Here is a 26,427-nt window from a genome sequence, read left to right as displayed (position 1 = left end):
TAAGCCTTCTATTATAGATTATTATTTAAGTCAATGGCTCCTTCACTATTTATTTTGAAATATTACCTCATTATTTTGTTGCATGCCTCATACCGTAAAACGTTTGATGTGCGTTTTACCCAACAAAAAATGGACAACTTTCTAAACTTCAATTGCCTTTAGTACGAGTATATTTATGATTAAATAAAATACCCATTATTAGAGTTTCCGTTTCCGAGGGTATAAAACGTCTAGGTTACTCGCTGATAACGTAACTTTCCATAGGTGAAAAAAAAAATTAAAAATCTGCTTAGCGGCTCAGACGTGAAAGCGTAACAATCATTAAAACTCAAATTAGCTTTTATAATACTAGTTGCAATAGATACTCGTAGATTATTGAAACATTTTAAATACAATATAAATTATATTACGACAATAATAATTATTCAGAACAAATCTGTAGATTCAGGATTCGTCAATGACGAGAGAAATATTATTGTCGACAATAATGTCTCTCTCGTCATAGACGAATCCTAAATCTACAGACGCTATCGGAAATATCTCTTGTAGCGATTCGACGAAAGACAGAGTGATATCTTCGATCCGTCGCTATTGGTTGACAACATGTCTCTCTCGTCACATGATATCTCGTGGTCCTACGTATAACCGATCAATATCGGCGCTCTCTTCTGTCGAAATAGTATTTCTCGTAGATGTCCTCCCACATCTGCGCTTCTTTTCTGTATGGGAAGTCTACCATTGCCAACTCTACACCGATGTCGAGCACCTTGGGGTCATGAGGGTTGAGTGGACTCCACAATGTATTCCCAGCGTTCGGTGGTGTTGGGTTTCTGTAGACAACATAAAAAAAAATAACTTCATTTCCAAATTTGTATTTTTGGTAACGGCGGAGATCAATATCAAATATCGTCGTCATCAACCCATATTCGGCTCACTGCTGAGCTCGAGTCTCCTCTCAGAATGAGAGGGGTTAGGCCAATAGTCCACCACGCTGGCCCAATGCGGATTGGCAGACTTCACACACGCAGAGAATGAAGATAATTCTCTGGTATGCAGGTTTCCTCACGATGTTTTCCTTCACCGATTGAGACACGTGATATTTAATTTCTTAAAATGCACACAACTGAAAAGTTGGAGGTGCATGCCCGGGACCGGATTCGAACCCACACCCTCCGGAATCGGAGGCAGAGGTCATATCCACTAGACTATCACTGCTCTATCAAATATCAAATCCTTTATATTTTTTTAATACAGTTTACAAGGTCTTAACAAATATATATTTGCTTAAACTACTGCTATATTTGAAAACAAAGATGTAACGTTACCTACTCATAATCATCAGCCTACTACAGCCCTCCCTCCTTATAGGTAAAAGGATATGAAGCTTAGTAGACCCACCACGCTGTTACAATGGGGGTAGGCGAGCTTTGGATTTTTTTATTCTCTACAAGTTAGCCCTTGATTACAATCTCACCTGATGGTGGTAAGTGATGATGCAATCTACGATGGAAGCGGTTAGGAGGAGGATGAAAATCCACACCCCTTTTAATAATTTTAAACTCTTTTACTGTCACTATGTTCATGATAATGACTGGGAGCGTTGGGTTTATGTGACCTCTGTAAAGCTCATTTATAAAGAATGATAGAAATTGCAAGTGGGCAGACAAAGGAAGGCCACTTGCAATGATGGAGTGTGTGTAAAAAGAATGGTTGATGGGTTAACGAATGATAGAAGCGAATGGAAGAGATTGACATATTCGTATAATGCCGACTCTACGTAAGTTGGACAAGGAAAAATGATTTACGAAAAAGTGTGCACACTTACAACTTTTTAATGAAATTAGTCCAAAGTCGTACAATATGTCCCTGAACGACGCCATCGTCTCCTTCCATGTCTCTTCCTTTGGACGGAAACAGATACGCCAGCTCGTCGGAGTGGGCCGCTCCTCGCTTGGCCATCCCCGGCTCTTCCTCCACGCCACCGGAGCCGGCGTGAGAGAACTGGTAGTAATATACCGGCGGTGGAGCGGAGGCGTGGAACATTACACTCCTATGGATGTGGCTTAAGAAATAGGCATCCCTGTAAAAATCAATATTGTTAACAAAACATTTATCAATTTTACGGCAAATTTAAATTTTTTAATAGACGAATCTCATCAATCCAGCATTTTTCTACTAAAAGCCACCAAATTTGTATACAAGATTAAGGATACAATTTCTGTAATAATCAGTTAACACAAAAACCCTTTAAGAGAAACATTGTGTAATCCATTATAAGTACCCGCCATATTGAGTACGAAAGTTTCACTGGTAATAATTACTTGACTTTGCACTAAATTTAACAAGGTTTAATAATTTTGACAGTATATATATTATGACTATTATTTTATTTTATCTGTCACAGTAGTTTTGAGTTACATTTGTCATAATCATTGAATCTTAAAATGTTAAATTGTATAAGCTATTACATATGTTTTCTTTTTTATTTGTTTGCTTTTAAATTAGGATTATACATAGTCTATTTAAATTTTTCATACACCAAATTATTATGGTAGAGAGTATCAGGGTCTTATTATATTTAAGTAATCTTTGTAAACCTGCTTTCTGATGAATAAATAAATTATTATTATTATTATTATTATTATTATTATTATTAAAGAAGTGCGTCAACTTCTTTTCACCAGTATTAAATAACATGGTTGTTTACTATACCTACTATGAATCAATATAGCTGCAAAAGAAGGCAAAACCATTTCACCTGTGGTACGCCAACACAGCGGCCATCGTCTTATTATTAGCAAAGTACATCTCATCGACTTCTCTCATCATTTTAGGAGCATTCCTTTTGTTTGACTGCAGTTCTACGGGCAGCAGAAACGACATATCTTTGGTCATCCTCCTGGTAACCCTTGCTTCTTTGAGCGTTGAGACAAATATGTAACCTTCATTGTTGTTGAATCCCATTATCATTGGCACAGCTATCTCTACTCCCTTAGATAATATCTCGTAGGGTGATCTGGGGATCAATCGTTCTTCATTCTTTATTGAATTCTCGACGCACATACCAAACGGTAGATAGGGGAGCGCCAATTGATCAGCTTTAGTATTAAGGTCCTCCGCAGTTGCTCGTGTTAATATTTCTTTGCTCCCATTAAACTTCATCCTCAAAAGCTTGGCTCGGTCGTCTGCGTCGAAGTTGAACGCCCACGGAGCTAGGACAGTTCCGCTCTGTAATATGACGCCGTGGAATAATCCTTGGGCAGTTGGTGTCAAGGTCAAGGCTTCTGCTATGGCCGCGCCGAAGCCCTGCCCGCCTAGCACCACATTGTTAGCGTTTCCATTGAACGCCACGATGTTATCCCGGATCCACCGCAATGCTAGCAACACATCTTTGACTCCAGCGTTACCTGGGATGTGGTCTTCGCTGGAGCATAGGAAACCTTGTGGTCCCAATCTGTAAATTACGGTTTTAATTGGTTTATATATTATGGGATTTTGAAAGCCGCTTACATATTTATTTTATCTTAAACTAATGTGAAGGATAGATATAGTCAATCTATTCCGGTCTTCTATAAGTCCATTTTACTTCGTATTTAGTGGTATAGTATTTCGAGAAGCATTTGACAGTGTGCTTGTGTAGCTGCAGTGACCTTTCTTAGTTTTTCAGTCAGACTGACAAAGACGATTGGTCACTACATTGAAAACCAATAATGGACTTCCTAGAATAGATAGGTTATACCATATATCCTGGGCATATAGGAGATATTGTGATGTGTGGCGTAATATTTAAATAAAAATATTATTTTATCTTTCTTTCTAGATTGTCTTATTATTATTTTATCTTTCTTTCTAGATTGATTTACGAGTGCGCCCGCAAACCTGAAGCAAGGTTTGCCTATAATTTCACCGGCAATCGTACCGTTCAGTCCGAAACATTTTAATGTAGAGAGGAAATGCGTGATGAAATAGACAATTTAAAAAAAAAACCCAAAATTCATAAATAGCCAATATAATGTTCTAAGTAGTAGGTACACCTATCGCCTGTCATATAACTTTAACAATGACCAATTTTCACTATACCTATTCATCATGTTCTTTCATACCTCTCCACTCGGGTATATTTACTTCGTCGAGGGTAATAATAGCTAGCGGTGCACCTGTGGCGGACTATAACCACGATGATCCCCTCCCTGGCCAGGCGGGCCGCGTCGTAGGGGCCCGCGCCCGCCAGCCACGCCAGCACGGGCTGCGCGGCGCCGGGCGGCGCGTGCACGTCCAGCTGCAGGCACTCCTCCGCCGCAGCGCGCGCCGAGCACTGGCACTCGTGCGGCTGCCGGACGTGCGCCCACACGGGCGCTATGCCCCCGCGCTAAAAACATTATCATCATCATCATCATCATCGTCGTCGTCGTCATCGTCGTCGTCGTCGTCATCGTCGTCGTCGTCGTCTTCCTCGGCATCATCATCATCGTCGTCATCAGAATTATCATCATCATCGTTATCATCATCATTAGCGTCAACATCATCATCATCGTCATCGTCATCAGAATCATCGTCATCTTCATCGTCATATCGTCTTGTGTTAATTTTGGGAGACTTAATTCTTGTGTGAAAATGAAAGGCGATCCAATTGCCTCTAAACATATTTGCCATTGATAAATTCACCAATCAGTCGTACAAGCTTACCTTGAATCTGCCACCAGCCCCTTCCTTGACGGAGGCGTAGGGTATCCCCGTATACGACACGTATCCGTCCCGCGTCACTCCCTGTATTTGTCCCTGGGCAGTGCTCACTATGTTCTGAAGAGAAGCCTCTGTCCAGTACAATAGGACCAAACACATCACATGCATTTGGAATTTTTGATAATATCCTGTTATACTGTGCTTATAATCGTGCAAATCACTATTTTGTGAATAGAAACTAAAACAAATGCGTGTTTTGGTTTGTTACGGAAAAATCTGATGATACATGTAGTATAATTATTTTTAAAGTATTGCTCTTATATTTTCCTAATTTCTTAGATATGGAATATATCACAACTGTCTCTGGGGCTGACGCGAAAATAATATCGTTGATTTAACTAAATTTGTTATAAAAAGAATACATATTATTTGTTTTTATACAAGAGCCACAAAATATGAAAATATACAAATGAAAAAAGTTTGTATCGTATTGGAGGATTATTTTTAGTTAGCTCTTAATTTCGCGAAGTCGTCACTAGGTCAAAGTGACTGCACCGCGCAGATATACAAAACTAAAGGGCAGTAGGCTATCACAGGCTATTGGCCAGTTCATTCAAAGATCCATCTCGCCACGGTCCGACGCTCTACGGGACGTAGCGTGCGGCCATGTGCCTATGCGTTGGAATATCGTGGATCTCACAACACTTTTAACACAAAGAACTGAAACACGCATTCTCTTTGTCTAGAGACGGTGGGTCACGCTGGTAGCTACAGTTGGTAACTACCATAAGACCAGACATGTTGAACTATTCATTAATGGAAGCTTTTAAAAAGCTATCAAACTCCTTTGACATTTAAGGAGCTTAAATCCACAATGCTTCTCCAGTTGGCATGCTTAGGTTGATAATGTTTATTGACACTTTAACGATCATTATCAGATGATAGTGATGGCTAATGATGGGGATCTATGGCTGTATGTTCTCCCAGGCAATGGGTGTAACACACACCACCTACTAACTCAAGGTTGTCAATGATTACTGTTTTTTTTAGAAAAAAAATCTTAGTATTTTATAGATTGACCATAGACTCTAACCCAGGTCCTCGTGATTCGGAGCCACATATGCTAATCACTGGACGACGACGTCAACGAAGCTACTGTGTTAGACAATAATATTCTGAATGTTAGTATTACTTGTCCCAGCTTGTCCATGTTATGTAGCCGAATAAACAAAATGAAGCAATGTGATCACTTCCGCGTGCCGCCATGTCGCTGTAATCTGCCATCGCGCCAGCATTGTGCGACACAATGAGCCGGTGGCAATATGCCTCATTGGAAGCGGAATACCAACTGTATACTACCTTCAAATTATAATTCCAGGGCGCCTATCTATTTATACTAATACTAGCGGACGCTTGCGACTCCGTCCGCCCTTAGACCTCTTTAATACGGCCCTAAAGCCAAATCCGTTCTTAGTGGATACCTACTAACTATAAACTACCTCCCTGTCAAGTTTCAGCTTTATACATTTGTCCGATTTGAAAAATTATTTCAGTGTTAGATAGCCCATTTATCGAGGAAGGCTATAGGCTATATATACCTAATCCCCGTATTCTTACGGGAACGCGAACTACGTCGGCTAGGTATAGGACAAAACTTAGTCTATTTGTAGAAGCTTAAAGTTCGATGATCGCACAAATGATAATGCGATAGAAAACAATGTAGTTGTTCATTTTTTGAATCGTAAACCGATGTAATAGATGGGTAGGCTGTTTTTTTTTAATAAAAATTCTGATATTTTCATAAAATTAATTTATTTATCAAAAAACGTATGTACAAAATAGTTGCAGAAACGTTAAATAAAAAACTTACACCTAAGCAATATTATCCATAGTTTATAGTTCTTATAAATTAGTAATACATTGAGTTTGTCATCTCGTCCACAGTAACAACAATCATCTAGCGATTGATTCTTAAAAAGAAGATTTTTCTAAAGCTATCTACTAGCTACGCTAAGTCGATCAAAAAAGCGGCACGGCCGCTCCTTTGCTCGACTTACCATTATTTGCTCGAAACAATTCAAGCAATTTTCGAGCTTTATAATTAACCGACTTCCAAAAAGGAGGAGGTTCTACGTTCGGCTGTATGTATGTTTTTTTTTTTTTTTTTTTTTTTTATGTATGTCCAGCGATAATTCCGTCAATTATGGACCGATTTTGAAAATTCTTTTTTTGTTTTGTAGGGTTTACTTCCAGGGTGGTCCCATTTTTTTCATGTCAGGATCTGATGATGGCATCCTGGAGAAATTGAGAGGAACTTTCGAAAGTTGTAGAGACGGCTAGTACGTTTGTTAATGTTTCCATAAGGTATTTTAAACCACTACAACTTTATGAAGGTTTGGAGTTGGTCTGATGATGGAGCCGAAACACAGACGATGGAACTCGTCAAGAATTTACAGCAGTCACCTTTTGTTTGGGCTTGATTAATTTGTATTGATGAGAACTTTCCACCTAGAAGGATTGTGACTGTATTAAGGGTCTGGTGATGAAGACGAGGGACAGTGAAGAGAACTCCTCGACGGTTCACAGTAGCTACCTTGTGTTTGGACTTGATAAATTTGTATTGATGAGAACTTTCTACCTAGATAGATAGTGACTGTATTAAGGGTCTGATGATGAAGACGAGGTACAGTGAAGAGAACTCCTCGACGGTTCACAGTAGCTACCTTGTGTTTGGACTTGATAAATTTGTATTGATGAGAACTTTCCACCTAGATGGATTGCGACTGTATTAAGGGTCTGGTGATGAAGACGAAGCACAGTGAAGAGAACTCCTCGACGGCTCACAGTAGCTATCTTGTGTTTGGACTTGATAATTTTGTATTGATAAGAACTTTCCACTTAGATAGGTTGTGACTGTACACACGCAGTGGGTATGCTAACACTAAAAATAAAAAAATAAAAATTTTAATAAAAAAAATTCAACCGGTGCCAAGCCAGTGTCGTGTTTTAATTAAAGCTGTTTCTGGAATAACCACAGAAATTTTGTAGTTTAAACGTATTTAATTAAAACATCACTGGCTTGGCACCGCCTTCAAATTGATCAGAAGGTAGCACATAGGTAGGAAGTTATTTTTTGCTTTTTAGTTAAAGTTATTTTTTGAGTTGGAAGTCGGTTGAATTTTTTTTATTAATTTCGTTGTGGATGAAATCAGAAGCCTGAATTATCAGTGCCCAAGCAGTTATTGTTTTTAAACGAGAGTTTAAAAATCATAACTAGTTTTTTAATTTTGTCACTCACTGATAAATATATTAGTAGAAAGCTGTTGCCTATAACAGAAAATAGCTTCGCAGGACTCAGTCGTTATAGAACAGCAATTATCAACCGAGTGGTCCTCGATAGATGTCCCGACGCCTCAGTTGATAACGACCCTGCTATAGGAACACGACCGTTGTCATCAACTTGAGGCATAGGCGTTTAGTCGAGTTGTACTCTTGACTGTCATATTAGCATCCACCATTCATCCACTAAACAGTGGTTCCTGCACCAGGTATAAGCATAGTGATATTATTTTCTTATTTCATCTGTATCACAAAGATGCTACTAAATATTTTGCACAACCAAAAGAAATAAATATTGTGCAAAAGAGAAACTATTTGATTATATCGAAAAAAAATAGAGATATATCCTAGAACCTAGACAATAATTACTTAAAAACTACAATATAGATCTATTTTACATATAAAAATTTATAATATAATATTATATACCTAGTAAATATCTTACTATTAAATTATGCTGAACTAAAAAATATAATTAAACCATATAATAATACACTATGAAACAGTAAGTAAATGAGCTAACTACTTATGTTTTTTTTTCTAGGTTATTTATCCTTCGGGAATAGCACGTTATCTAGATGAAGGCTATTTCTAAACGAATGGAACGATTATGATGCGGTTTTATTGTTTGAAAGTTGACGTAATCGTGATGTTTCCTAGTTTATGATGAAGATCCGATTATTATCCAAAATGAACGCTTACTGATATTGGTGCTTTTCTATCATAATGCAAAGAATTTCCGACATAATCCAGCTACAAACGTAACTATTCTAGATAAATTCATGAGTGGCTGTTAGCAAGACACAGTAGTTACCACAAACTAAATTACTGTGGACGGTAGACGTTTATAAGATAGAAATCTTAACTAAAATAAATAATCACACAATCACAAAATTTTGGCTTCTGACACAGCTTAATCAGTTTTTGACACATCTGACACAATGTAACCGCTGAAGATTGTGAGCAGACCTATCAACAGGGACATATACATATATATAGACCAGGCGCTGTGAGGTATTGAGTGTACATAATTCGAGGACCGCATTTTGTTTACGGTTTTGAACTCAACTTTAACTATTTTATAACAAAAATTGGATATTCTTAATGAAATAAGCAATAAAACTGATACAAAGCATTTGTCCAGTCTATACCCTCGACACAAAAGGGGATATACAATATAATGGACCACCAACCTTCTCTATTGGTAACATGGAGAATCGTAATCTGCATGTTGCCAATAGAGACACCTGAGTTCAAAACTGTAAACAGAATGTGGTGATCGTATATGCATACTCTATATCTCACAGCCTGTTCTAGTAATTAATTCGACGTGTGTGTTAAATGTGTCAAAATTATTCCTCACGATTGAAATATCAGTCTTCCGTTTTATGAAACTAAATTTAAAAAGAAATGAAATTAATTTTTAAACCAAAGGACCGACCCCTGAACCGAATTCAGGAAATGATCCCTCATGTAACTCTCACTATTGAAACGAACCCAATGGCACCTCATGTGTTGGAAGCCGTCAAACGGTTTACATGACACAGTTCAAGACATACATACATTCGCTCAAAAACATTACCCTTAACGCATGTCTGGTAAAAGCCTCTCAATCTGTCTGGTTTTCTAAACTGTCGAAGAACTGCATGGTCTCTTGTTGCTCCTTCGGGATATCAGTGAATTGATAGCTCCTGGGCATTCGGATGTCTTGGTGTTTTAGTGGTACTAAGTCCTTCTCCGTTGCTGGCCATTTTGATATCGCATACTGGTTGCATGTAGGGTCGCTGCAATTGAAACAATTAAATATTTGTCAGTGCTGCCGCAATTGTGTACGGTTTGATTTATATTCAAGAAAAATTCACATCTTCTAAATTGGCTGTGTTATGGTTTGGTGGTAAGCTGTGGTCGTGGCAGTTTAGGCAATTTAACAAAAAATATAATAGAATAAATGGAATGGAACTCACTTGCAACGCATGAAGTTACTGACGAACTCGGTCATCCATTCCGACATGAGTTGGTCATTGTGTGTAGCCGGTGAGAAACCTTTCGCTCCCTCCATGGAGTTGGGCCTGAAGACGAAAGTCATATCCTCCACGTGCCCCGCACCCTCGAAATGCATCCCTTTGGAGTACTGCACCGCGCTGAAGTCTGCCGTGTACGAGTACTGGTACAGGAACACCGCAGCGCTGTCTTGTGACGCTCTCTTATCCGCCAATTTGAATGCTGGATACACGTAAAACGTATCGGAGCAGCTTTTTATGTATTTATCCATACTAGGCTCGTCGTCGAAGTACCTCTTTATCGATCTTTTAGCCATATCCAACGCGATCTTCGGAGGAACTTTGAAGATAAGACTGGGAGACAGAATTAAGGTTGGATTCTCCTTAATGCGGTTCAGTATGTCGATTTTTTCGAAGTTCGGTCTGAAAGATTCGCACTCTCTGTCCGTGTATCCTATGATGAGCGGCAAATGTTTCCCGCGGCCTTTGGCCAGCAGCACCTCCGGGTCGTCGTCTAATATTCTGGTGAAGCCTGCGTGCGGTGATTCGACCACTGGCATGAAGGCCGTGATGCCGAGCAGGTCCTGCACTTGCCGATTCGCTTCCATGATGTCCCGCAGCGGCAACTTGACCAGCTGTCGGTGAGTGTGCTCCGGGTCCGTCGCGTTGAGGCCGAGGTTGGAGAGGAACAGGTTGGCCACAAACTCTGCGTACAGCGGTGAAGTGGTGAAGAAGCTGCTCACGCCGATACCGCTCATTAGTATCACCCTGAAATAAATGATATGAATCGTTTTATTAAAAACGAACTATGGAGAATTGATCATCTGAGTTCTCTGCGGACGAGTTAGTGTCTGCCAATATGAATTCCATTGAAAATGTTACTGAAGTGGACTTTTAGCGGATTCAAAGTGTCATCCTCACCCACAAACCGTTCAATTCACTTTTGGTGAGTGTGTCTGTGTGCAATTGAATACTGTCTAACTGATGTCTCCGATGGTCGATAAATATCAGTCATCAAAGTAGCAGGGTGGAAACTTATGTCTTATGTTTATATTTATACGTATTATATACCTAGATGTCTAGGTATATAATACGTATAAATATAAACATACGTTCACACAGATGTGTATACGATGTTCTAAAATCTTCAAGAGTTCCATGAAATTAATTTAAATGACTTGATGTCACGGTTTACGCTAAAACTAGGTATATCAATATTATTATGGATTGTACACAGCAGTCTCGGTAAACCTTTATTGCATTGTTTAATTCGTTCAAGTCTTTCACGGTCGGTAATTGGAATGCGCGGCCGATTCGATGCCGCACACGTGCCTTGTTTCGTTTTAGGTGATTAGTGATAGAGTTCTTAGTACTAGCTCGTCCGAGAAAGTACCAACATCCGCTAAGCTTATTCCTGCCGTTAAGCGCCATTGCTGTTTTCTGCCCCTGTGAGGGCCTAGGTTGCCGGTGTAATTATTATAGGCACAAATGAGGTTTAACACCTATGCTACCCTGTACAGAGTAGTTGAACAAGACGTGATCCTTACATTCCTGCGAAGTGGTGCTATATGATGAGTGTTGATGACTGAAAAACCGTCGATCGCGTGGAGTTCTTTATTTATTTTTGGTTGATATTTGCTTACGATTTTAAAGTAATATCTGACGGGCCAAACGGATGTCACAATTATTGATGTTAAGTGGAAAACCATCATCTATGTACAGAAGTAACGACTGTTCGCAAAGCATGCAAGGTCAAATGACGGTAGTCCTTTAGGATATAATATAACATTCATCATTGAGGAGGGAGGTCATTAGAAGTTAACTAAGAACTATTTAATGAACAAGCGGCGTCTAGTTAAATGCAAGTCTTCACTTGCCTCACAAATTACCTTTTGAATAGGCCTTCAGCAGCGGTAGACATAGAGAGCAGGTGCGCCATGCTAGCCCCGGCGCTCTGCCCCGCCAGCGTGACGTCATCCGGGTCTCCGCCGAAGGACTTGGCGTTGGCGCGCACCCACTTGAGCAGCGTGACCGCGTCGCGCAGGCCGTTGTTTCCGGGAATGCTTGCAGAGTTGAGCGATAAGAAGCCGAACACGTTCAGCCTGGAACATTGAAAGTGTGACGTTTAGGAGGCCGTTAGGTGACAGTACCTACGGTAGACTTGACAGAGTAACATACCAGTTACAGATTCACTTATACGTTTCTCTCGTGTTATCGCCGCGTTGCAACGACTTGCGGTACGGACGGCTTCAGTGTGCTCGTGGCGTTCGAGCCGTTCACATGTTTTGTTGTGTAGTTCTTTATGGGTTACTTGGGATAGGCGGGGAGGGTGACTTGAGGAAAGGGAGAGAAAGGAGGAAAAGGGGAGTGTTTGTTAACAGTCAAAGGCGCATTTAACTCTACACACAACGTTCACAAGTGCGTGACTTAACTCAAGGTCATTCTCTACCATTCTAGGGTCTTATTTTGGTTACAGTTTGATTTGTTAATTAAGTTGTCCTGACAAGTGTTGTGAATGATAACCTTTGTTCGACATTAGTTTTCTTATTATTGTAATCACTTCTAAGTCTGCTAAAACTCGTTAGTCCAGTGATTAGCCTGTTTGGCTTCGATTCAAGTCGAATCCAGCATGGGCAGCACAGAAACATATGCTACAGTAGGCTTGACAGAGTAGCGTACCAAAGATAAATTCACATACACGACTGTCGTTAGTCCAGTGATTAGCCTGTTTGGCGTCGGATCATAAGGTTGGTTCGAGTCCAGGGTCGGTATCTTAATATATTAAAGCGAAAGGTCACTCATCACAAAATACCGAAATCGCTTGACGTATAAAGATGAACTGTGTCAGGGAGATATGGACAGTTTTAGCAAGCGTTTTGCGACAGGGCCGAATTAAAGAGGTCTAAGGGGGGAAATCCGCTAAAATATTGAGAATAGCAGCCCGAAGTTAGGTAAAAGTACGTAAGAAACTTTTTAATATATAATTATTAATTACGCATTAAAGTGTGACGCGTGTAACGCGTACAAGTCGCGGAAGTGCCAGAAATGCGTGTCGAATCGCCACCACGTGTGGGAAGGCCGGCCGTTCACACTGCATAAACAACCTTTTTTATTCAAACAGATTTTAATGGTTTCGGAAAATCCCGCTGTCGAAAAAATACAAGTAAAGCGAGCTCAAAAACTGTAAAATGTAAGAGTTTTGCGCTTATGTAGAAATCTCATTTTTGACAATTTAAAATTTTACCTGACACTTTTGTATTTATAAAATTACACTTTTTATATTAGACGTTCTTTTCATAATAATAGACGTGTGCGGATATCTTTGGATTGGCTTATATCTATAATAATATTATAAAGCTGAAGAGTTTGTTTGCTTGATTGAACGCGCTAATCTTAGGAGATACTGGTCCGATTTGAAAAATTCTTTCAGTGTCCAGTGCCCATTTATCGAGGAAGGCTATAAGCTATATATTATTCCCGTATTCCTACGGGAAACCACGTGGGTGAAACCGCGCGGTGTCCGCTAGTATCTCTATAATTCGATCATGTAAGCTTTAAAGTAATTAAATAATTAATAAAACTTTTAATCGTGTAATTACATAGTTATTGATTAATAAGTACATAGTTATTGATTAATAGTCATTAAGTAAATTTCAATAATTATAGTGTATTTTTAAACAATGTAATTTAGTTATAAGATTTTTTTTTTTATTTGTAGCAAATTGTATGCCAACATTTATTGTACCAAGATCTGTATTTAACAATTTGTAAATAAAGAATTATGAATTATGAATTAAAACAAAAATCTAAATCATAATCGATCCGTTAGCTTATAGCTTCTAAAGTAATGGATCGGTTAGGATGCAATGCCACAGAAGGACTGGTTATTATGGCATAGGCATACGTTAATACTGGACTTCTCCCAAATTCACCCCCTAAGAGCAGTTCCCACAGGATAGTAAAAATACCAAATTCTCGAACGAAGTAGCGGGCATCAGCTAGTGCACAGTAATTGATAACACAGCGGCGCGAGCCAGAACCTTGACTCCCGTGTGACGTCACGTGATTGTTTACAGCGCCGGCCCTTGACCGATATAATGTAACACTATTATCGTCTTATCACTTGTAAACAATGCAGTAACAGATAGATATGCGCCAGTGCCTCGGTGGTTCAGTGGTTAGATAATGCGGCATGAATTATAAGGGTATGGGATCAAATCTGCATTGGGATTTCCTCTCGAAATTTTTCAGTAACAGTACGGCGAAAGATTTTTTAAATCTGATCGTTACAGACTCAAACGTCATCGCCCTAATTTCGCCCTGTCGCATTGAAGCAACGTAGTACACCAAATCCCCTATGTTGAGAATTGTATAGACATATAAAACAATGCGAAAATGCCAGATAGACGAAGTGTTGGCTAAAAATAGTTTTATAAATAAATATATATAAATAACTTTAACGAAAAAAATATATATACCGCGCGCTGTATAACAAGTATGAGTAATTTAACATAATTAAGTTGTATATCAAACATGGCATTTATAATGTAATTAATTCACCGCGGTAGATATAATCATGTATGCGTTCTAGCAGACGCGACTGACTTTGTTTGTATTGAAAAAATGGTCACAAAAATTCATCAGTATTGGTTCAGTTGTAATAACTGTACTGTAACATTAATTTCATCATCATCATCATTTTCAGCTGATGGACTCGCACTGCTGGATACAGTCCTTTTGTAAGAATTTTAGTTCCACATACTAGCAAATAAATAATGATTTAATTTGATTCGAAACACCGAGTCGCATGCATCCAGAGACTCTCAGTTACCCGCTTTACGAGTATGTCATCGGAAAATCTACAATAAGTATTAGAAACTAGCGGACCCAGTCAGTTACGCAAGAAAGTTATCGGCGACAAACGGAGTTTATAGCCGCTTATGTATATATATAAGAATACAGAAATAATATTACAAAGCGATACGCGGACATACGTTCGGTAATTGTTACTATATTAACAGTTTTATAATTAGCTTAGCGCGCAAAAAACTATGTTTTGCGAATAACGTTATACGATACGGATCAGATTTGCGTCATTCGAAGTTTCTTTTTAATGTATAGTATAATCAGCATTACCGTAATGTTGTGAATTATTATATCTAATCTATCTAATATATTCAAACGAGCGATGCTTGTATATTTATTTTGATAAAATTTCGTTTCTTGGGTTTATTCGATATTTTAGTAGAGTTAATAAATCATTCGGAAACGACCATTTTCGCATGCTTATGTTTATCGCTATATCTGGGGACATAACTGCCGGTGGAACTAAGGCGTTAGGCTTAACATCTGCTTGCTCAAGAGTAATAAATAGGACTTGGTTGGTCGTCGTGCTAGACGGGTCATAGGTGATGAATCAAATTCTTCATCATCGACGTAATTTCATTTGTCTATCGGTTTTTACCTTTGGAGAGTGTGCTCTGGAACTTAACAATTTAGTTTCCCCATCTGCAGTCTGATACAGAACGGCGAAATGCCGTAAACATTGGTATCTATATTGGCATCCAGTGAATACGAAAGGTTTTGCTGCGGCGTTTGTATATAGAACAGCGATGTGGAATGTCTGAAGAATGGGCTTACTGTCATAAAGATAAAGACTTTTGGTGTAGACCTGCTAGGTCTATGTACACGTTTGATGTGCACAGCACAGACGGTTAACTTTTCCATACACCTGCAACGTAGACTGTGCACCACCAGTGCTTCAACGGTATCCCGCACGCTGGCGGGACGACAACTTTGTGTAAAACTGTATGAAATAATTCAATATCTCTTCTGCTACCATACACCAAATATTTAAATCAAAAGAGCCATTATATCATATGGATGCTCAGACCAATTATAGAAGGACCTGTATCGCACTCATAGTCCAGAACAAAATTGTCTGTCATTTTCTGAGCAAAACGAGCTTAGATTTGGTATATATCTTATACTAAACTAGAAGTTTTTGCCCGTTTTTTACACCATTTAATTACACAGAAAGGTATTTTTACGGAGCTCTTTAACCGACGAACACGATTACAAGTATTTAACATCGATTCTATAGAGACAGCTTTTATAATCGCATTAGATCGTTGATCATATACTTTGGCAGAAAAGTAACGTCTAGCGAGGCAGGTCCTATACAATAATTGGTCTGAGTATGGATGCCAATGCCTCGGAACGAAAAGTTACCTGTAATTAAACGTGATGACGATGACGCGCCTGCGCATCAGGTACTCCGCCCCGTGCAGCGCTGTCCCGTACGAGCCGAAGGCGAAGCCGCCGCCGTGGATGAACACCAGCACGGGCAGCGCCGGCCGCGCCTCCGCCCGGTCGGCGTAGCCCGTCTTGAACGGCGATGGAACCTCTCGCGCTCGCCTGCTGAAACCGACGGGTGTTTAACTAATGCCTAGCTTTACAACTGAGAGCTCGGGTAAAGTTCCAGAATGTGTTTCATTTTCTAAACTGGTTAAGGTTTGGTCGGGGGTCTCGTCTCCAGATTATGGATGTAGGCTTTGACAGTGGCTGATTATAACTCTTCCAAGAAAAAGTCCCGCCAAGCGTGTTAGGGCATTCTTCTACAATGCCGTGTTGTAACCGGTATTTTGGGGAAGGGGATGTCCTTATGCAATTAAGGGCACATGAAGCTTAAAACTTATGCCTGAGGTTGATGGGCACAGGGCAGATTATAGCTTTTAAACAAATGAACCAATTAAATAAACGGACTAAATTTTTTCGTGTGATTCTTGTTTCTTGTGTGTGTGTGAAGGTATGAAGTGTCATAAGTGTTGATTTTTCAATTTTGTGCGTGGTTACCTCGTGGTGTTGTGCGTGGGGAGCGCATCGAGCGGCACGTGTATGTTGGCGTAGATGCAGGCCTCGCTGACATCGCCGGGGCCCAGCAGGCTGCCGTAGAACACGTCGTGCTGCGGGCACCGAGCCCTCTCCGCCGTCGCGTTGTACACGTGGTGCCACGGCCTCACGGGCTCCAGTTCCTGCAACAGTGAAGACATTTTAAGACATGCTCTTCAAGGGGAAGCTTCTATGGCATATGATCTTAACGTATGTATCCTTTAGTGCAGGCAGTTACCGGCCGCCTTGCAGCTATTTTGGAAAAACAATCTAGTAAATGGCGATCACAATACATCACAAACTGTCAATGCGATACTGAAACGGACCTGCATGGCCGGTGCTCCAAAAAGAATATGAAAGTCATCTGCTGAAGTAGTGATATTTATTAAAATCAAAGAGAGCTGCTCACACTAAACCTCCTGTCCCCAAGAGGCTGCTGCGCGTAGGGCACTCCGAGGAAGCTGGCGAAGGCTTCGCCGCTGTCAGTGTCGCGCCGCACGCCGCACGCCCAGCCCGCCTGCAACCGCACGCGGACCGCACAGCCGCCACTTACGCTGTGCGCTGCACACAAAACATACTTTTATACTACTAGTATAATAGTACTAATTAAAAGTTTCATAAGCACGTCGGGCAATTTTGGAAAGAGACACTGATTTCGCTTGTCTATCACGCTCAAAAAATATATATTCTAGGGGCTATCTATATAAAATTACGATACAACATTTTCTAGTCCTTTTTTCCCAGGGATACAATTATCCAAGGTATCACCTTCGCGACTGATAATATAATTAGTTCTGTCACATTTTTTATTTTATGATTGCTTGACTGTCATTAATATTTGATACAGTGAAGATGGTGATGTTCTGTGTTGGGCTGATAACAATAATAGTTATAACAGTTTCGTAGCTAGCCGTAGCTCTCGTAGTAGCGGTGCTACGGATCGTAGGCAGAGATGCAGTCCGTCTGCATGACGGACACGGTTTTTATTACCCTCGTATAAAGTACAAGGTAACATTTAAAAAATTATAATCTAGAATATTAGATTAGAATGACGACTTTTGTTATAATGTTTAATCGTATTGGGAAAATGTTGATTTCTCCGATTTTTTTTCAAAACGATCTTCACTGTACAATGTAGGTACATAGGCTTGGGACCTTCTACTGAAAAACAGCTTTTTTTTATTTTTATGTTTATAACTTTCTTGTCCTTTTTATATTTATCAATACAATACCATAACCCAATTCATATAAACAAAAGAATATTTTTGTCGCTTAAATTCCGAACAAAGTATCTTGTGGAATACCTGATGTGAATTGATTATTGCCTGAGGCACCGATAACAATTTGCCGGCCTTCAGGGAATTTACTCAAATGCTCCATAAACAGCCCTTATACGACAAGTTACAGTAACGGGAAGTAAGTTTCGTAATAGGTATATAAGCGTCGGCACTTGTTAAAAAATAATTGTTTTATTGCAGTGTATCGTGGTAAACACGAAATTGTACAGAGGTCATCCGGGTTTCGGGCCAGATACACACTTGACACTTTGACACACTTTATCTTACACGTGGCGACCAAAAGTGATTAACACTGTGCATACTACAGACGTTGCTTGACGTCGGACGGTCCAAGATTCGAATAGAGATCCTCCACCCATTTGCCTACCAGATGAAAATTACGTTTTAAAACACTTCGTCCGCATGGAAGCCCTTGATTGCCATGACAAAGGTTATAGGAAGTCTACCTTAATATAATAAACTGTTGCGGATTTTTTTGAGAACCGTTAAAGAGGAACTTTTTTTCGTCATATTCAATTTTTGCGTAACTTTTGCCATTCACGGCGCTTACGCAACGGAAGCTCTCAAACTAATATACGGGAAAAATTTGCCACATTTTTCACTGATGATTCGCTCCTATTGGGCGTAGCGTGATGTTAAAACTTTTATATGTTCCTCGACAAATGGACTAACGCATTTTTTTTTAAAAAGAACCAGTAGTTCCTGAAATTATCGCTTGAACGAAACATATGAACTTTTCTGCTTAATAATAGATTATTTGACGTCTAATTGGCGAAATTTTAAATAACCACATTGAGTATAGGTAGTCGTGTTTGATGAAACACGATGAAAGCTTCCGAGAAAACCCTATTTTGCTGGAGAGATGGAAAACACCGTTTTGTGCGCTAGTATTACATAAAATGTAGATTTCATTTGTTAAGCGTACGAGTAAAGAAACCTTTCTTAGAATCTCGGTCGGCTAGAGAGGAAAAAATGCGATCCGAGATAAACTACTTAATTTTATTGTTGTAGGTATTTATACCTGCTGATAAGCTACACGCGCCGCGGATTAGATTGTTTACGTTCTTGTAGTCTGAGAGCTGGTGGATAGGGTGATTAATTAGTTTAATTATTGACTTGAACACTAGAATAAGTGATAACTCAATGGATATGATATCTGCCTCCGATTCCGAAGGTGGTTCGAATCCGGTCCGGGGCATGCACCTCCAACTTTTCAGTTGTGTGCATTTTAAGAAATTAAATATCAAGTGTCTCAAGGTGAAGGAAAAAAAACGTGAGGAAACCTGCATACCAGAGAATTTTCTTAATTCTGTGCGTGTGTGAAGTCTGCCAATCCGCATTGGGCCAGCTTGATGGTCGATTGGCGTAATCCCTCTCATTCTGAGAGGAGATTCAAGCTCAGCAGTGAGCCGAATATCGAATATGTGTTGATAATGATGAAGTTCGTTTGACGTGGGATTGATGCAATCTAAGATGAAAACGGGCTAACTTGTAGGAGTTGAATAAAATAAACACCCCTTTCGGTTTCTACACTACATTGTACCGGAACGCTAAATCGCTTGTCGGTATTTCTTTGCCGGTAACTACCACGGCCATGGCCGAAGCCTTACACCAGCCAAAAAATTAAACTATTTATATAGTAACAGTTGAACGATTGACATTTACGTTGTTAATACTTACATTGTTGTTGTTGTAAGTGGTAACGATGTCAAACTGTTTATTATAAAATATTGTTTCTTTTTCGAAAATCATTGCCTCTGTAACCGCTTTATGTGTCGTCCATCTGCCTTGTTAAATAAAATAATATATTAAAATCTAATAGCACCATCTCTCCGCGAAGACGACATGGGTAAATTAAATTACATCAAAGATAAACGAGTCAGTTATATACGAGTACATATATGAAAGATATTATATGTATATAATTGATAATAATTGAATCTAAATAAAACCAACGTTCAATGTCACAGCTAAGTATAGTAAATAACAAACGCGGTGTATCTGCGGATCTAAACAATAGTTAACGTTTCACCTTAAAATATTCCATTCCAATTAGCATCAATATTGGAAACACGTTTAACTAAGGGTGCATGTCCACTGGTGCACGTTAACAACATTAAATATATTGACACGTGTTGAGGAATGTCTCTGTTGTTCAGTGGTTAGCTCGTGATACTATGGACCGTTTAAGTTTCAATTCCCGGGTCAGGCCCACAATAAAGTAGTTGTTGGATTTTTGTTTTTAAATATTCTCAGTAACTTCTCGCAATTTAAAAAATTACGAAATACAATGCCTCGGACAGCACGTGCGTTGTTCACATCCGAATTTTTTTAAATAAGAATATTTGGCATATTTTTAAAATATGACCAATACGTATAACCAATATGTTCCCCTCAAATTAGTCGGAAAATACTGTGTTAGTAGTAGGTACGATAATAGTCAAGCGCACAGTGATCGAACCACCACCTCTTTGTGCTGAATCCGCCTTTTTATCACTGAGCTATTGAGGCTTTACTTGAGCTATTGCCGGACTATAAGATCGCACCCGTGTTTTCGTATAAACATGCGTGCGCCTACGAGTATAATGTCCCTCCTAAGTCTATGGCAAGACCAATATCGCTTCGGGTTGGCCGCCGTGTATTGGGAAGGGGAAGATATTGTATGATAAATAGGTAAATAATTAGATATAGTAGCAAGTTGTTGCAGCAATCAGTTGCATTGCTGATTGCAGCGGCATCTACTCGCGGGCCTGCTTAATAACTGATAACGGCTAAAAGTGACTCCGCCGATAACCGCTCGGTCACTATGGAAATAGCTCAGAGATCTGCAACGACCACTCGAATGCATTACACAAACTTGAGATATATCAAATTTGCATTTATAATTAGAGTAAATAATTGCTCTCTTTATGTACTTGAGTTGTGTAAATAAACAAGTTAATTATAAAGTTGTTTATTTATTTTACGCAACTCAAGTAACATTGGGATGAGCAGCAATTCTGGGCAGGTTTTTTTTAAAGAAAATCCCAGATAAAGATACAAGTACATTACTCATATATGATAGTGATCTTCTCATGACCGAATTTCCGTCACGTCAACCAATTAGCTATCAACTTCGGATATAATCGTACCATAGTGCATAAGTGTGTGTATAAACACAGGTGCATTCTCGCTCTGAGACCGATGAGACGGCATACGGTTACGACCGGAGAGAGAGCGAGAAACTAGCTTTTTTGTCAAAAGATTTTCAAAAATGGGGAGGTTCTGCGTTCGGCTGTATGTATGTTTTTTTTTTAACCACCAAGGCATGGAGGGGAACAAACACCACTGACTTACCAACTTGCTATTAAGATTTGTTTTAAATGAACTACTATATTCTAATCGCGAATTTGAGCTATTTAACACTTGATATCAGATGAGATTGCGCAGTTTTCACACACATTTCTCTCGACATTAACGTCTCCCTAGGATGCTCTGGTATCGAAGTGTTTGTGAAACATTAGTCAAAAATAAAACATTGTTGTCGGCACTTAATTGACGTTGACGCTTTCAGCGAACGTGGCTACTGCTCTTTGGACGCTCGTGACCATAAACATAAAGGCATCACCGCATTTGTTAAACCCGTCTGCATTCTAATTCTAATGTTACAAATCATAATGATCACGTAAACTACGAGTATAATAATACCTAATTATACGCGTAGATTATATAATTAAATGACATTGAATTAACTTCTGTTTAACGAGATAGTTTCTGTTTAACCTTATTTTATAAAATTAAAATAATGTATGGGAATGACAGATCCGATCGAAAACTTGATCACATGAGCATGACCTATCGATATCAAATGTAATTCGCATACATTTTTTAATTTTCTAAGCATTTGCAACTGTAGAACGAGAATCGACGTGTCACCTGGTTGAAATAAATGGATTTTGTCTTTGCCACTACCATCGGTAAGTACTGTAGCTCATTATAAGTTTAGATTGTGGAGGTTTTAGAAGGTTTTATGGGTCCAAAGTCCATATTTTCCACCGCATAATATAAGACATCCTGTACCAAGTCGACAGTCATTTAGTTTCGCGGGAACGCGGTTTTCGAAAATCATCGTGCGTTACTTATGTTACGATGTCTACAATTTTCAAAAAAAATTACCTTTAACATTTTCACTAAGAAATCATCAATTATATAATAAATACTAATAAATTATTATTATTCAACACATTGCTTTAGATGTATTGGCAGTACCAAAAGTGTTTAGGGATTTGTTATAATAGATACACACTACGCAACATACAATCTTCGAATGATTCAAAGTACCGCACTCCAAAGTGTGCCACCACCTTTACCCATCGCAGACAGATTGCACTGGCGATCCGGTCCGAGCCGGAATATATTATCTGTTTGTGTGTACGTATACAAGTATCTGTTCCCTCGCAGGTACTAATGAGATGCGAACTCATCCGCAGCTTATAATGTTTACTGCATGTTTATGTCATTTATGAAATGCAATCACAAAATTTTATAATAACAGCATAAGTTTTAGTTATAACTTGCCGGTCTCATGGTTTCACCCGCGCTGATCTCAATACTTTTAGACCTCATTCGCGCGAGAGTTTTTTTAATTGACGATAAATACGATGGACGTTCAAATATAGTATGATGTTAAATGAAGGTGTCTTTCCAACGCCCAAAATGGAAAATGTAACACTACTCGAAAAAAAGCGCCGTGTTTTAAAAACGCTGTCGTGTGGACATATACTTGAGAATGCATTTGTTGTATTTAAACGCCTTTATAACGTCCGTTAAAAAAGCTCTCGTGCGAATAAGGGCTTACTCTTTATAGTATCTTTACTATAAAGAGTAAGCCCTTACTATTATTATATGAAAGACTGTGCTTTGGGATCACGCACTATGAAATAATAATAATCAGTGGTCCTTTCCAAGACATCCTCAGCTCCGGAGTGAGAATTTCTTCCCAGGATTAAAACCCGGGACTTCACGTTCCTTAGCGGATATCACTGGATAAACAATACATCTACTACTAGTAGTTAGTAGTACATTTACGACAGTAACATTATCCTCTTTACAGCTGAGTCGGGTAATCTTGATTTTGCATCCGGCTGCATTTCGGCCGTGATGGGATCTCGTTTTAATCTTGTATTGAGCATCGTTACCTGCGCGAACCCCGAACCTGGGACCTTGCGCCAGACTAGTTTTATTTTGTCTGTAGCAGTGCGTTTTAATGAGAACACGATAAGTGTCGGAACGTAGAAGTTATGGGTTGGACCAGCGCTCGTTAGAGTATTGTCGTCCTCCTGTGTTTTTGATTTTCACTCGCGTGGTTCTCGTTCCCGTAGGAATACGGGGATAAAATATAATAGCCTATAGCCTTCCTCGATAAATGGGCTATCTAACACTGCAAGAATTTTTGAAATCGGACCAGTAGTTCCTGAGATTAGCGCGTTCAAACAAATAAACAAACAAACTCTTCAGCTTTATAATATTAGTATAGATTCCTAACCTTGAATCGTGATAGCCCAGTGGATATGACCTGCCTTCGACTTGGAGGGCGTAGGTCCAAATCTGGTCCTGGGCATGCACCTCCAACTTTTCAGTTATGTGCTTTTTAAATTAAATATCATGTGTCTCAAACGGTGAAGGAAAATCGTGAGGAAACTTGCATACCTGAGAATTTTCTTAATTCTCTGCGTGTGTCAATCCGCATTGAGCCAGCGTGGTGGACTATTGGCCTAAACCCTCTCATTCTGAGAGGAGACTCGAGCTCAGCAGTGAGCCGAATATGTGTTGATAATGATGATAATTCCTAACCTTAACTCTGCATTCTATGAAAACAAACCAGCGGCAGTAAGCCACAACGATCCACATAATATACTAGCCGACGCCTCGCGGGTTCACCCGCGTAATTCCCGTTCCCGTGAGTCAACAGTGACAGTGTGACAACCACAAATTACGTGGCTTTCTAGTGTTGAAAGAATTTTCAAAGTCGGTTCAGTAGATCCAGAAATTACCACAAACATAATACACACAATTTATACGTACTAATATTATAAAGCTGAAGAGTTTGTTTCTTTGAACGCGCTAATCTCAGGAACTACTGGTCCGATTTGAAAGTTCTTTCAGTGTTAGATAGCCCATTTATTGTGGAATGCTATAGGCTATATTTTATCCCCGTATTCCTACGGGAACGGGAAAGTGAGTTAAACCGCGAGACGTCAGTAATTCATAAAGAGTACCTTATTTGCTCAATAAATCATTTATTCATTTATTTATTCATACCTTATAATATTAGTATAGATTTATAACTAGTTCTGTCATGTGGCTTTGCGTAGATCCCATTTCTGTAGGAATTTTGGAACAAAAGTACTCGTAAGTTACTTATAACATCAGCTAGTGAAAAACCTGTCTAAATCGATCCAGCCGTTTCAGAGATGAGATTAGCCGGACACAAAAACAACCGGAAATACGTTCAAAATAAGTACCTTAGGCATCATCAGTGTATGCATTTAATGAAAATCTGTTAATTTAAAATTACAAACTTTAAATTTAATTTTTATATACTTAATTATTTTTTTATGACCATGATGATGATTTCTTTTTTGTTTTATGTTATGGTACAAAATTATCATTTTTGTCCATAATAATTCCATTCTCAATATTAATTAATAATCATCCTTAAAGTAAATAGACACTCAATTAGCCAATTCTATAAATAAACATAACATTCAAAAATTGCAGATATTTTGAAATTTTCCTAAATCAGTGGGTCAACGAAAATATAACAACACGACTACGAATACTCAGACAATTTCGTCATCCTAAATCTTTTTTCCTAAAGCAAAATTATATTATTCACGACTTTTTTTCGCTTTCCATCCTAAAGCAAAAATCATTTCCGATAACTTATCTTTTAGGTAACTTAACTTATCATAAATCGGCATTTTGTTTCTCAAAATAAATATACTTTTTAAATTAATTTAATTTTTGAGTTTATTTATCACCATTATTTAATACTGTAAAAATATAAACATAAAATATTGACGACTTATAATGAACACTATTACTAAATAAACGAAATTTGAATTCAATTTTGGTAAATTTTTCTTTGTTATGAACCGGCATATGTTTCCCTCAACTCACCGTGTATCACGAAGACGGCAACGACCGGCACTACACACTGTATCAGCCACATGACGGCAGTCTCACTGTCAGTCTGTCACTGCCGGCAACTCGCTACCGAACCTATTTAAATAAGAACCGATTGACCAAAGCAGCAAACCAAAAACTGGCCGAACGTACCTAGCACCTACTCGTATTTGTGCCTACGCACCGCGCGCCTCTGTGAGACGCGTATACTAATAAATAAAATTAAATGGCTATCCTGTTTCTCAAAAGGAAAGTCGAAGACACATTTAGCACATTATCAGTATACTATTATATTTTGGTACATAATGTCGCCTTTATTCACGTGGAGTTATGAAACATTGTTCATTATTGATTTATTTATTTAATTACATATTAATAATTAAAAAAAAAATTATAACTAAGAGCTAACAGTATATTAAATTGAAATTTAAAATAAATAAAATATTTATAAGAAATTTATTTCTTTCTTTACTTATTTATCCATTTCCTGCCGATTGGCGAAAATCAGAACGTTGACTAAGAACTACAACAGTCCAACAGGAGCTTCAATAGCTTAGGACTCAAATATATTTTTTATTTTTATTTAATCGACATTTTATTGGTGATAAATAAAATCGTAGCCTTCGTATTTTAGACTAGAGGGTTTAAAATACACCAAATTGTATTTTATATTGGTTTTTGTCTATGTATTTCGTCCGCGGAATTCCTGTAATAATATAATTAGTCTTCTATTTCTGATTTAACTTTAAAGCATTTTCCACTACACCCTCATCCCTTATTACATGCATTTTAAGTATATATTTTGCCCAATTCATTTTTCTAGCTCGTATCTATCTATATCTGTACAATTGGTTTTGTAGTTTCAATGATTATTAACAATATTTTTTTTCGTTTTAAAATATTACTTAAAGTGTATGTAATTTTTTAACATATGCTTAAAAAGCCTGACTTACTTGAAGCCGATTTTATCAGTATATTGTCGCCAATGTTGCCCCATTTGTCCGTAATTTCTGAACCTGGAAATATTATTTGTGTAAGTTTAAGTAATT

At 38.6% G+C, this 26,427-nt stretch overlaps 3 protein-coding genes across 8 annotated transcripts in view; 1 reads left to right on the top strand and 2 right to left on the bottom strand.

Moving 5' to 3' along the window:
- LOC112050534 (serine/threonine-protein kinase D1) overlaps window positions 1-26,427 on the top strand; it is a 75,196-nt gene that overhangs the window by 11,324 nt on the left and 37,445 nt on the right. The gene's annotated exons all lie outside the window — the stretch shown is intronic.
- Window positions 10-5,076, bottom strand: LOC112050544 (fatty acyl-CoA hydrolase precursor, medium chain-like). Its single transcript, XM_024088833.2, has 5 exons — window positions 4,687-5,076; window positions 4,158-4,369; window positions 2,759-3,454; window positions 1,826-2,080; window positions 10-830 (listed from the first exon to the last, which is right to left on the bottom strand). Exons 1-5 carry the CDS (start codon window positions 4,849-4,851, stop codon window positions 650-652), a joined length of 1,509 nt encoding a protein of 502 aa, XP_023944601.1. The 5' UTR covers window positions 4,852-5,076; the 3' UTR covers window positions 10-649.
- Window positions 6,479-25,651, bottom strand: LOC112050535 (juvenile hormone esterase). 2 transcript variants are annotated; one of them, XM_024088824.2, is made up of 7 exons: window positions 25,373-25,651; window positions 17,323-17,474; window positions 16,878-17,056; window positions 16,254-16,442; window positions 11,912-12,124; window positions 9,987-10,790; window positions 6,479-9,806 (listed from the first exon to the last, which is right to left on the bottom strand). In XM_024088824.2, the coding sequence occupies exons 1-7, from the start codon at window positions 25,422-25,424 to the stop codon at window positions 9,632-9,634; spliced, it is 1,764 nt and encodes a 587-aa protein (XP_023944592.1). In that variant the 5' UTR covers window positions 25,425-25,651; the 3' UTR covers window positions 6,479-9,631. The 2 variants fall into 2 exon arrangements, with proteins under 2 accessions (XP_023944592.1, XP_052744204.1); XM_052888244.1 differs by having other exon boundaries at window positions 16,254-16,439; window positions 25,373-25,646.

This window comes from Bicyclus anynana, chromosome 21 (genome assembly GCF_947172395.1).
Source record: "Bicyclus anynana chromosome 21, ilBicAnyn1.1, whole genome shotgun sequence".
Taxonomy (NCBI): Eukaryota; Metazoa; Arthropoda; class Insecta; order Lepidoptera; family Nymphalidae; genus Bicyclus; species Bicyclus anynana.
The sequence above is the reverse complement of the archived record's forward strand: the minus strand, read 5'-3'. Positions and strand labels throughout refer to the sequence as shown.

Bases quoted from the DNA above. Each gene is read 5' to 3' on its own strand.
- LOC112050535 (XM_024088824.2), bottom strand. From the start codon at position 25,424: ATGTGGCTGATACAGTGTGTAGTGCCGGTCGTTGCCGTCTTCGTGATA. The intron at 16,443-16,877 runs GTAACCACGCAC...CGTCGGTTTCAG, and splicing joins CCCACGCACAACACCACGAG to CAGGCGAGCGCGAGAGGTTC. The intron at 9,807-9,986 runs GTGAGTTCCATT...TTTCAATTGCAG, and splicing joins AGTAACTTCATGCGTTGCAA to CGACCCTACATGCAACCAGT.
- LOC112050544 (XM_024088833.2), bottom strand. From the start codon at position 4,851: ATGCATGTGATGTGTTTGGTCCTATTGTACTGGACAGAGGCTTCTCTT. The intron at 4,370-4,686 runs GTAAGCTTGTAC...TAATGTTTTTAG, and splicing joins GGGCTGGTGGCAGATTCAAG to CGCGGGGGCATAGCGCCCGT. The intron at 831-1,825 runs GTAAGTGTGCAC...TGTTGTCTACAG, and splicing joins ACTAATTTCATTAAAAAGTT to AAACCCAACACCACCGAACG.